This window comes from Varroa destructor, unplaced genomic scaffold, assembly GCF_002443255.2.
Source record: "Varroa destructor unplaced genomic scaffold, Vdes_3.0 BEIS01000004.1, whole genome shotgun sequence".
Classification (NCBI taxonomy): Eukaryota; Metazoa; Arthropoda; class Arachnida; order Mesostigmata; family Varroidae; genus Varroa; species Varroa destructor.
In genome coordinates this window covers 5,303,649-5,316,455 of record NW_019211457.1, presented here as the reverse complement: position 1 = coordinate 5,316,455, position 12,807 = coordinate 5,303,649, and the positions used below count along the sequence as shown (strand labels likewise).

Here is a 12,807-nt window from a genome sequence, read left to right as displayed (position 1 = left end):
ACCATTTTCATGATGCTCAGAGGCTTCACAAAGGGCCTCAAATAAGCCTTACAAGATCAGTAAGTCCAATTGTATCTTTCATCAAAACTGACGGACAAGGCAAAATATAATTGAATAAGGTTGCTATTAGGAGACAACATTAAAGCCAGAGAAAATACCCGCAAGCGAATGGTATCGCTCTGCATCACAGGTAAGCTACATATATATATGGCTTGTAAAGTGCCTTATTGAGAATACAATTTTCACAAGCTTACAAGCAAGGAAAAGTGTTTAGATAAGAGGGTTATTATAGGTCAGGAAAGGTGGTCCATTCATACTTAGAATGTACTGGTTGAAAACTCACAATTTATACAAGGTAAGCCAAAAGTCATTAGACCGTTTCGAGAGTCATCATTTCACATGTACTTCATATGAAATGATCAGCAGAATGAAGAGCAGAAGCTATGCAAATTATAAAATGAAGAAATGAGGTACTATGCATGCCAATTTCATTTCTGTAGTAGTATGTAGTAATAGAACATAGTATTATTATGTTATAAGCGTACTAAACATTTTTGATATTAGCATATACCATCGTTTGGAAGACCATGGTTGTCACCACTGTAGCTGATGCATTTACTATGGCATAATCACATAGGATTAAAGGAGTATACATACAGTTAAATCCACTCGCCTGTTTCCTGCTACTTGCCTTTAGTTCTTTTTCAAACTATCCGGTTACATTTTATAATATATACACACTTAGTTTTGTTTATTTTTACAAACGAATTATCCGCGGTACCAATGGTAACATGTTGAGTGGAAAACGTTTACATACTGAAAGTGTATACACTGGGAGTCATTGTTAGCAGCGGTAATGCCCTCCTCAATCCGCGTTAGTTAGTGCAATATTTTATCTCGTCTATCCACTGAGGCTTGCTACGTATGTGCCGCATGATGTCGCCGTTGATCAATTTGCTGCCCGCATAAATGAATCTGCACTGAATCTCCTGCCATCGACAGATATTAAACGGCTTCGGTAATCTTCGTTCGTCAACAGCTGTGATGTCCTCATACCTCTTGTGTTCCGAACCAGTAAGATTGATTGAACCTTTCTGTTCTGCGTAGGATAGCCATGAAGTGGTCCTGCCACTTCCTTTAACTCTTAGCACCGCCTATGTTTCTCCACTTATAAATACACACACACCTAGATATGATCGCTGCATGAGTGCATAGTACCATCTTGGCCGGTCGCTATTTTTTTGTTATTAATTTTAAGAAGCAACTTTACGCCTGTCTGCCAACTGTTGCTGCCAACTGCGTGTTGCTACTTACTCTCCCATACCCTTCGCATCACACACTCGTATCGACGGTCTATTTGTTGTTCAAGGTCATGCCAACAACTTGGCGTCAGGCAAGCGCATGTCGCACGTGCACAAAAGTTGAAACTTGTCAATCTCTGCCCTTTCCCTCGGTCTGGCCCAACTACCAGTTCCGTCCTATGGTCCCTCTGTATCTTCACATGTATAAGCTAGTTCCTCTTCGCTCCGCCGCCTCATATTCACACTACGTGTAACGTATACTATTAAAAATGGTAGCGCAATGAGCAGTCCAACGGTGGATACGCGTGGAGAGTGAGTCCGTCCTGCGAGCGCTCACAGCAGTAGCTTCTCCAGCAACGGCAATGGCTTTAGTCCTATCATGGGAGCTCAGACGATGAGGTGATCTCGCAGATGAGCACGGCTCCATTGCGCGCATGGACTACCCTGGTTGTTGTGGATGTCAAGACCTCATGTCGTCTTCTTCTCAAGGAGGCCCGCAAGGCTAAGCCACCCTAAATGAGAACATGAGAAAACCATCCACAAGTCCAGTTAACGCTCTGGAGTCGAGCAAAATAGTGGGCAAACCGAGATTCTTAACGGTTGGCTTTGCTAAGAAATTGGGCTCAACTTGGCTTCTGCACACGCATCCTACTTCTTGCTTCGCAACGTTCGGTATTCGTTCTCCCCGATACGAAAGACGCCGCTTTCTGGTTGACCAGAGAAACTCTATACAGCGAGACCAACTAGCGGTTGTTCACTGTCGTGGTTGCGCAGGCTGTGACGACAAGCCACTGTGCCAACCCGGCCATAACGTCGGAAGCTATAGCATTCACTACTACTAGTCACTGCCTGTTCTTCTTTTGGAGCGAAAGAACTCCTCGGATTTCGGCTGTCTGAGGTGACTTCTGCTGTCTTCTGACAAAATACACAGACACACTGCCACAGTCTCTATCAATCTAGTCGCCCATCCGTTAAGTTGCGTTGGGGGAGTATTGAAGGGGCCAAGCATAAATAATAATTATAATAATATTTCGATTTTTACGTCTAATACCGCCACTGAGCATTACTTCAGAAAGCTGACTCCCGGCATGAAACGGAACGAAGGTACGCCCGATTCCGAACCACTTCACGTGTTCTTAAGTCCAATGTACAAGACATGATCGGGCCCACCACTGCGATAGCCTTCCTCGACGTTAATCCATTTACGAACAGTAGACTGAGATAGAGAAATAACTATAGTTAGGATTGTCTGAGTCCGCAAAAACTAAACAGAAGATTAGCAAGTAGGTAAGAACAGCGCATAGCGCTGTTTCGCCATTATGTCGCACAATGTTGCTAGAGGGTTGCTAGCATGTAGAAAACTCCGGAGCAGTGGCTCTGACTTCCAAGTGAAGGAATGGGCATCACTTACTTCGTGTTTCAACTACCAAAGGCTCAGACACATTGCGTGAGACTACAAATAAGACAAGGTAAAAGGGAAACGATATTACGAACGCAGGGAAGTTGGCCGTATGGTGAAAGACTGCAACTGATTTACCCATCGTAAGAATGCAACACAGAAAGACATGCAGCCACCTCTATGTTACGTTCTAAATACAAGCAGGCTGTAGAGACTCGGAAAAACACTATACAAATAATATTTCAAAGCCAACATCCGATCAAGAAATGAAACCTTGAGAAGGAAACAATATTGCAAAGGTGGAAAGGCGACAATGAACGATGGCCGAGAAGAAACTGTCTGATCGAGCCCCAGGACGCTGCAGTAAATGAAGCCCCCACTGTTCACAATGACCAGTTACTTTAGAATGATACCCGTCAATTGCGACCGCAGCCAGTTTATACACGCAATTATGAGGCTTAAGAAACACGGATAGAAGAGGGGAAGCGGTTTTAATATGGATTGCTGCTAACAACATCACAACAGCAAAGCGATTATAAACGAGCCGATGGAAAGGACCTTTGGTGTACTTGATTATGGGAGACGTGGGCATAACTGCAAAAACTAAGGACCGGTAAATACTTTAAAATGAAGACAACCTTAGCGATCGTCATTGCATAAAGACTGCGACTGTCAGAGAAACATTACAAATTATACGTCAGTAGAATGGATTTAGGCTAAGGAATCTCAAAGGGAGTAAGGCGGCACTAAGCAGAGCAATGAAGGAGTATAGTTCTATCCATGGCGGTGATAAACTTCAACGAGTACCTTGTCCAGCTCGCACATGGTTCAGTGTCCCAAACATGCAACTCAGTCGAGCTAAGCCAGTAAAACTAAAATACTGGTAAAAATTCAACGTTGCAAAAAAGAAAAAGGCCTATTTATAGGCCCAGAGGGCTATCAAAAAGGCTAGGGTGGATGAGCAAGTGATACCCGAGCTGTTGGCTGAATATCTATAACGTCGAACCATACTAAGACGCTCTATCGCGGATAGCAAGCGGAAGCGCTGGAAAACATTTCTTGGAAAATTGGATGAGGACCCCTTGAAGGTGATCGTATAAGATTATCAGGGGTAAGATGAAAAACGTTGCCAAGGTAAACATTATCAAGCAAGAAAAAACACATGTTGCGGAAACTATTCCCATAGCATCAAGACATTCAACGCAAGATCTATGAGTGAGGTATCACCAAAGACTTGACACAGCTGACATGTCCCCATTGACAACCGCGGAGATTTTGAATGCCGCCAAGCGGATCAAAAGAAGAAAGGCGTTTAAAAAAACAGTATTCCCTTCCGGGGAATACTGTCTAGACTAAACAGTATTTCCCTGAGGCAATAGAAATTTCCTTCAAGGAGTAGACGTTGTTGGAAGGATCGTCAGCGAAGACGAATTGTTAAGTCGTGTTGATACCAAACAGCAATAGTAAGTATACTCCGTTCTGCTTGATCAGCATTGTCGCCAAAGCTTCGAAGCCATGATAAAAGAACGACTTTAGAAATTGTAAGAAGACTCTGATTTGCTCTCAGACGCCCAGCATAGATTCAGAAAGCGCCACTCGACGCATGTCGCTATCCAACGTGTGGTTTAAAAAATCAAACTGGTCCACAGCTTCATGCTGGAGATACGTGAGATCTTTTTGACAGTACTTCCGGCTATATAAAATAGTCTTCCGTTTCTCTGGGTACCATAGTGACGATGTCTACGCATCTGGTCCGGATCATCTCCAACTAATTGCAAAACACAAGCACGAAGACCTTCATTATAATGAAGGCGGACGTCCCACAAAGTCCTATTTTTAACCCTCTCTTGTTGAATATAATACATGATGAAGGTATGGAGACATTGGCACACACGGATGATGCAGCCATCACCGTTTAGGTCAAGTCCGCGTTAGAAACGGAATTGTACGGTAACGAGATTCACAGCGCTCCTTCAAACTGTACATTATATTTCAGGTCTCAAACTGGCCTTGGATAAAAGAGATTCTACTAAAAGAGAAGCAAGGTCAGTAAATTCGCGCTTCAATGGCAGAAAAGTCAAGACAATAAACGAATAGAGATATTTTAGTGCGCACCTGAACGTATCATTCAATGGCAGACTACATATCAAGACGGCTACAACCAAAGCAAATAGAGAAGCGAACTCGACAGCTAGAATTCTCCAGAACATAAATGGACCTGGAGGAGCAAGTCAGTGCAGACTGCCGATATCTGCCACAAAGTCGATAGTGCTCTCTGGGACGTAGGTATGAATGATAAAGGCAATGGCCGCAAAAGCAAGCAGGAAACTTCTCTGAAAGTCACAGCTTGACTGCGGTATGTATCGCGTAAGCCTTCCGTACAGCTAGTACAACTATTGCATTGGTTTTGGCCAAAATCTTACCCCTGGACCTCGGGGTCAAGAAGAGGTAACAACTGTGGAAGTGAGATGTTAGAAATAAACGGGTGAGGGAAGAATGCCGCAATAGCACACAGACAGAATGAGTGCGCAGCCACCGGTTCAGACATGTCCGAGACCTTATACCAAACGTCCAGAAACTGATTAGGTCGCACGAAGGGTGAGATTAATCATTTTTTCACCCAGATATAACGAAAAGCATATGAAGACTCTTAAGACTATTTCCTCAAAGTCAGTAAAACCCCGTCAAGTTGGGTGCAGATGATGATACAACACACTTTATCAATGTACCAGTCCCTCAAAGAAGCCAGAACCGCAGCGCAAGAGAAGGTAGCGGCGAGAAAGGCCCGCGACCATGATTCAAGAAGAAACATCTTTCCAAATATACCAAGGGACGACATGAAACAATTCGTGCATCTCATATGCGTCTCGACAACCGGCTTGGAGATAGATTTGATTGCGGCTGAAAGAGAAAGGACGACTCAAAAGACTGAGAAAGATGAGAAGTTGCACAGAGGATGCGAACGACGTAGTGACAGATCAGGTTCGTAGGTTATGAGGCACAGCGCGTCTAGTAAAAAGGGGAATCTAGAAAATGGCTTTGACCGATGAGCACAAGCCCTCACCGGTAACGAAGATTTGGGTCTAAATGAGAGGGTGAAGTTTGAAAGGGGAAACAGCATTAGTGAGTGTAAGTTCTACAATATCGGTTCTGTTTGGTCTGGGTAAGCCACTTGAGCTCTAAATATCCAAAAAAAGTCTAATAGGCAAACACATTATTACTGCGCTAGCATGGGGTCAAGGGAACGAGGCATGGGATCTATGAAGGGGGATGAGCTGAAGTTGTAGTAAGGTCTTCCTAGCGAAGCTTAACTTAGCAAGATACTGTGCACTCTTGCTGCTGTTTGTTGTAACTCCGACCCTGGCTTAGCTATGAAAGATAGAGCAGAGTAGATTATGCCCAACGTTCATTTCGTCGCTTCCCGATCTGATGTTACTCTATTCATACAAACGCTGTTAGGCCAATGCCTGCCGAAGCGTGAGATCCACATAAATCGAGTCAGCTACTGTGCTCCCCGGTGACTGCAGTCAAAGGTGCAGCAGAAACAGCCAAAACGGCAATAGTACTAGTAGGTTTGTCTACTACGTTTACGGCGATACCGGAGGTAAAACTCGAACCGTCGGGGAGGTCTATCTATTTATCAATGGCCAGTACTGGCCACGTGCGTCAAAGAGATACAAAATTTCTGTTGAAATTTCGACAGCAAGCCGCCCATACAACATGGTAATTGCAAACGTAATATTGCCAGACAGCATATATGGGCAAAACGCACCCTAACATAGAACGCGTTAATACACATGGGGCAACCCCACATTGGACGCGAACAAGAGACACTAACAATAACAGTAATGGCACTTTGGTGATCCCATCGATTACATTATCTACCTGAACTTTGAATAAACTAACACTGGTATAATATAATGTAACGTTTGTCATATACACTAATTTAACGTCTATTATTTACGCGGACAAAGAATTATGATTAATGACTTATCATTACAAAACGATGAGGGCTCCAAACCCACTTTTTCGTCTTATTATCATTATTATGTTCATTATTACTATCAATTGAAATTAAAAATGCAGTACATCTTTATAGTCCCATCGTCAATTTACTGCAAAGAACTGAATTTCCCATTTGTTTCACATATCGCGAATATCCTACACTTTACTAGTGCAAATCAAACGCCACTGTACTACGCCGCCATTAAGAATAGTTAGGAAAAAAAACAAATAGAAGAAGTTATATAGGGCTCGGTGTAGGGCAAATAGGACTGGCATATTTAAGGCGTCGCTTTGAAGAGAGCCCCACAGAGGGGTGTCAATAAAAAAGTGTTTTATTTATTCATAGATATGATAGTAGAATGTAATGATGCTAGTCATAGTAGTAACCATACATAAGCGTTCGCGAATCTGCTGTATGTAGACTCTCCAAATAAATCACCCATCTACCTCTATTGAAGCCAAGGACGTGGGCGGAGGTTTGTGGGAGATGTGATGAGGATCGTGTATTATTCATATGAGAAGGATGAAAAAACGAGTGACAGAAAAAGCGAGAGGGCGACTTGGTCTTATAGCTAGGCTTGGAGATAGTGGACTCCCGTTCTAAGACCCATTTGAAAAAGACTATACAACCTCACAGTTGTGTGTGTCTGTTTACTTTTCCGTCATGCAGCAAAACAGTCCAAGCTTCTTAAATTATTCTTTTTTTTTTTTGTCATGTAATTTCGTGATATAACGCCCGAGACATTCGGCTATAGTAGACCATGTACATACAATTAGGCGACTGTACACATTTTGTCATGCTTTATAAAATATGTTAGTGTGTACATTATATAAAAAGAGTCATAAATGTTTTTCAAATTGTAAGGCAAATCGTTTGCATCAAGTGTTATTTGGATTTGATGTATATAACAGAACTGGGTCAAACCATTCACAAGTAATGTCAGTTGGTCATACAACTTGTAATGGGCTAATCATTCAATGCAATATTACCATCGCCACCGTGCCCCATTTGGCCATATATGCTTTCGCAAGTGCGTCTCCACATTGGGGCGCAATGTAAACCTGTTCTTCATAGATTTCAGTGAAGAACTAAGGTGAGTCTAATAACGCCATTAGCCCGCTCTTGGATGATCCCGTAGTGATTTCTCACGATTCAGATCAGAGATCGTTCAATATATCTGTAGTAGACGCTGAAAGTCAGCCGCGATTTAAAACCGTACATTCGTCTTATGGTTTGATGGTTCGACGGTCTTATGTGTACTAAATAGCTATCACTGCCTAAAGGACAAAACTGGCCAATGGTACTAAGAAAATGCGAGCGATAAGAAAACGATGTGCTAACGTATGTAAATTTAAGCTGCCAAATCAAGGGGTGTCGATGCTTCATGTATGCATAGATATGCATATGCACATCTATGGGGTGACCGTGTACTACGTGTGTCTGTATGCATTATATGTAATTTGTAATTTTGTGCTCAAAAATGACTTATTTGTTAAGCTGTATTAATTACGGCTTACAGTTATGAAACTTGCTCAGCTCTGTTTTTCAGTTAGTGTCCTTTATCCGTCTATATTCTTGTCATATACTCATGAACTAATCTCGATTGCGTTCAGCCCAGGAGCTCGAGAAAACGGTGACGCCAACGCGAACCCCGGGAAGCGGCATGGCGGAAGGCGGCCTGAAGGGAGGATTCCCAGGGTGACATTCTATTCGCCTTACGCTTGTCCGCATTTAACGCACAAAACGGGCCGCCTCTTTTACGAAGAACAGATCAGTAGAAAGAAGTTTCCAGACCATAGAGCATTTCGCGAAACGCAGTGATGCCTGTGCAAGACGTTTGTATGAGGCTAGGTACAGGTAATGAAAGAAGAGCGATTGGCTTCCGTTACACGCCTTGCGCTAATTGCGACTTTCAAAAAAGTTATAACAATAATATCAGTTATAGTTACACTGGTAATTTCTTCTTCAAAAATAATCTTCAGGCCAATAGCAACAACCGGAACTTCACTCTTTGGGCAAAGCGCTACATAGGGCAGTGCACTGCAATCAGTAACAATTGTTGAGAGTTGATAAGAACCGCTTTTCCACCGTAATTATATAACTGTATATGTAAAAATAAATAGTAAATAAATAATAAATAAAATAAAATCATAAATAGCAGCTACTAACAATGGTTACTATTATGCTAAATTATCCTTATTTCTAATATCTCCTTATTTTTTTTTGTATTGATCAATTTCAGGGCTTCCGGTGGACGTGGGGGTCACAATGCAAATCATCAGTATCAGCACCGTCTCCGAAGTCCAAATGGTAACATAATTTCATAAATGATTGTATTTATGTGATATCTGGGCTTCTTCTTTCAGATATGAGCGAAGATATTTATACAGATATAGCGAAGATACTGGGAGCGAACACCCAGAGCTATATGCCCATATAGCCCTTGCATAATAGGGCCTAAATATGAGGCTCGCTACTACTGATGTTAATGGGAGACTATACACTAAATCACTATCTATGGGCATTTCCTAGTTTTCTGAGTAATGTACTTAAGCAAACAATATTTATTGCTGCGAAGAGCGCCTATATCCACAATGGGACAATACATTGACAGGTCCAAATGTACGTACATATAGCCATATGTATATTGAAGACAGGATGATGTGTTTTCGTGAATGTTTCACCCCAGAATAGCGAGCACCCCGATCAACAATAGCTCTGAATGCAGGCTATACCTAGTGGGCACACTAATTGGCAAAGTGCAACGAGTTGAAGAGGAGTGTAAATAATCCGATATAAAATCCAAAGCGTTTCTACAGGCTATCTACCAAATTGGCGTACTGATTATAGGTTGAAACACATTCTAGGGAAATCTAAGCTTGAACGTGAAACTACGTTGCGATGGATTCGGATAAGCTGTAAAACACCACCAATGTTTTTACCAGTATACTATGTGTATGATTAAACATATTTAGCTTATATCTCATTCTCGTTACTAATTTACATTACTATACATCAGTCTCAAATGCTCAATCAATGTTAAACTCTTAAAATATTCACTAGCCAGTTAATAGTTTGACCGGCTTATTCTGTTTGCATTCGTCCATTACGAGCTAGCAGCCTGTTTGAATTAACGTATTAATAAATGTGCCTAAGCAGACGACAGTGAACAACGTCTTCTACAAATGTAAACATTGCAGAACATCACATATAAATCGTTCCGACTTTTAGTCGTGTAAAAATTTAAAGCCTGAAGTAAGGTGTGGCTTACGATCGGGCAGCAGACTTCCCCATAATGGTACAGGGCTGACTTGTTTGCCTCCTGAACGGCTCGAATCCGGACGTGGACACACCTCGTTTTGAGCCAACGGCTTCAAATTACGCCTAAAGGCTTAAGTACCCGACATAAAACACGAAAAACATTTTTATTTACAATCCAGCAGTGAATTGCCGATTAACTAAAAGGACTTGATTTTTACTGTACATCTATAAATAATATACGGTCAGTTTGAGGGTGAATGATCCAGGTTTGGATATCTCCAATAATTCATGTTTCTGATGCCACTTGTTTAGTTCTGTGACAATCTTACACGAGAAAAGGTGATGTATATATGACCGGAGATAACCCTAACCATGACGTTAAAAGCAGTATGAATACATGTAAGAAGAACTAGTCGATGTTTTCCGCGATGAATTTCCGTTTATATATATATATATATATATATATGGGAGAGGACACCGAAAAAAACCATATATGACTTTTTAGGCTACCTCAAAGTACGTTAACGTAAACAATAATATATTAATGTTAACGCATTAAGCCTTTTGAGTGCAGGCAATTTATACGTTCAAAGAATCAAAAATGGCGAGGCATTCCTTCATATAGAAGACACTTCGTTTTAACTCAACAGTGAGCCATCAACGTCCAGTCATTAAATCCACTATTCGTCTCCAATAGCCATCGCTAAATCAATAGCATAAATTACCGAAGTTCTGAACTTTAGTAAATGGCGACCCTTGACATTGAAATATAAATTAAGAACTCCCAGCCATAAAATTATCGTACGAAAAACAGCTTTCCGACATCAGTTTGTATAAATCATGCCCAATTTAATTGCGGGTCGCCATCAACTTCGGGCTCTTTCTTATTGATTCTCCTTTATTGAGTAAAATTACTAATTAAGACAAGAACATCGATATCCATCTGAACTTTAACCTAGTACAAAATTTGCTGTTTTATATTTTGAAATGGTTTATCATCTTTTTACAGCCTTTCTTCAAACAAGTATTCAAACGTGTATATATGACTATTTATTAAAAGACCTTAACGGCTGGTACCAAATGAGCTAATTAATGCAGTCATTGTCAATCTTTGTTTCCTCGATCGTTGTTCGTTCTTCCTCAGCTATTACCATTGACCTCTTGTCAGCTCCCTCTGGTTTTCATTTAATTAACGTTTTTTTGCCTAATCTCTTGTCTGATTTCTAACTATACCGCCCTGGAGGCGCCATCATCATTAACGGCAAAGTTAGCCACGGCCGACATTACTGTCTCCGTTAACAATAACGTCGGTAATTGGAGCACCAACGATGCCGATGGGCATGGCTAATACTCACTGATACGTAAAAAGACGACGCTTTACTGACTGGCGTAGATCGCTCTGCAGAGTAACTCTCTACTTAAGTAGCTAACCGATTAGTGCACAAGCAAAAAGAAAGATTCTGGGCCAAGCCTCGTTCAAAAGCTCTCACCACATTTAATTCAGAAGTCTAGTTGTACAAGATACACTGGGGGAGGGAAAATCAAACCTTCAGTTTTATTCTGTGTCTTAATAGGTTAACCCATTTGGAACGTCTGAAATGTTTCAAGTTTTACGTTCGGAACCCCCGTTAGGTCCTCCATCAGACTGCATCAGACTGGTCCTCAGCACAAAACGTCCACGCTTGGATTCGACCCAGACCACCACATGTTTCTTAAGTTTAGCTGAAAACGCTACCCACCACAAGGACTAATTGGAACGTTTGTTCAATGCAAACAAACACATTATATTCAACGAGGCGTATTCTCGACTATTTGTTGTTTGGTGCATGATAGACTTTACTATGGTACGCTTACTATAGAATACATTATTTGTGATTTAAATGCTTGTTAATGTTAATGAGATTTGTTATTGCTGGATAAGTTTTCCAAAACGAAAATGGATTTTGACGTTTTTCAGGGCGACTCTAGATGAAGCGCACTTTTCAGAATTAGCACAACTCTGAACTTGGTCGCCTACTCTTAACATTCACCTATGCTAAAACATGTCTTTTTAAAACAGCATTTAAGTGAAATTGGTAAGTTTTTTTGTTGTCGAAGTCAACACATTTGAGACCCATAAAAAACGTTTGAAAAGAGGGACCAGCACGCACGACACTCGTTTTGAATGCTTAAACAAGGGGGTCAAGACGACTTGAAGCTTGCCAGAAAAGTTGGCTACGTTCTCAGTGAACGTTTACGTACAAAACCCAGTCTAATCGGGTAGGCGACAAAATCAGCAGACCCAGATTTTGTTGGTTTTAACTAGAAATGTATTCCGTCCTATTTCGAAAATTGCCATTTTGCAACTACTACAGAGTGATTCTTAAAATCAGAGTGATAAAAGTGACTCTTATTGACCAAGTAATCGGCGGTAGTCGATCCGTTAGCAACAGAAAGCTAGTCTAATACCTAAACGTAGCATTTAGACTCAAACGCGCAGACGTGTACAGATGCAACATGCGTACAGTCAGCTTTTACAGACCCAGGTGAGTTTACCAAATAGGAAAATTTCGCATTTCGAATCACACTCTTTTCTCTGCTTTACTATATAATTACAACGATACAATGCACACGATCAAAAATAACGCCGTATTGTTATCTATCCCCTTTTCATACTTGGCCGTACTAAATGAACTACCCCACTCTAAACGGTTTCGCCAACGTGTATACCGTCACCACCGTCTTCTCAGTCGTCTATTCAGCCGCTTTATCATTCTGCGTAAAGATGTCTCGCTTAGACCCAGATTGAATGCTGATACGTGGGCCGCTAACATCGGACGTACGACTCGACAGGCAATCAA

At 41.4% G+C, this 12,807-nt stretch overlaps 1 protein-coding gene across 10 annotated transcripts in view; it reads left to right on the top strand.

The window, feature by feature from the left end:
* Positions 1-12,807, top strand: part of LOC111249056 (gamma-aminobutyric acid receptor subunit beta-like) — a 136,810-nt gene that overhangs the window by 86,199 nt on the left and 37,804 nt on the right. For 9 of the 10 annotated variants that reach the window (XM_086986727.1, XM_086986724.1, XM_086986726.1 and 6 more), the window contains one exon: positions 8,949-9,016. In XM_086986727.1, the coding sequence (XP_086842853.1) occupies positions 8,949-9,016 (68 nt within the window). Of the gene's footprint in view, positions 1-8,397; positions 8,564-8,948; positions 9,017-12,807 lie in introns of those variants that run through there. The other variant, XM_022802376.2, reaches the window with a different exon arrangement.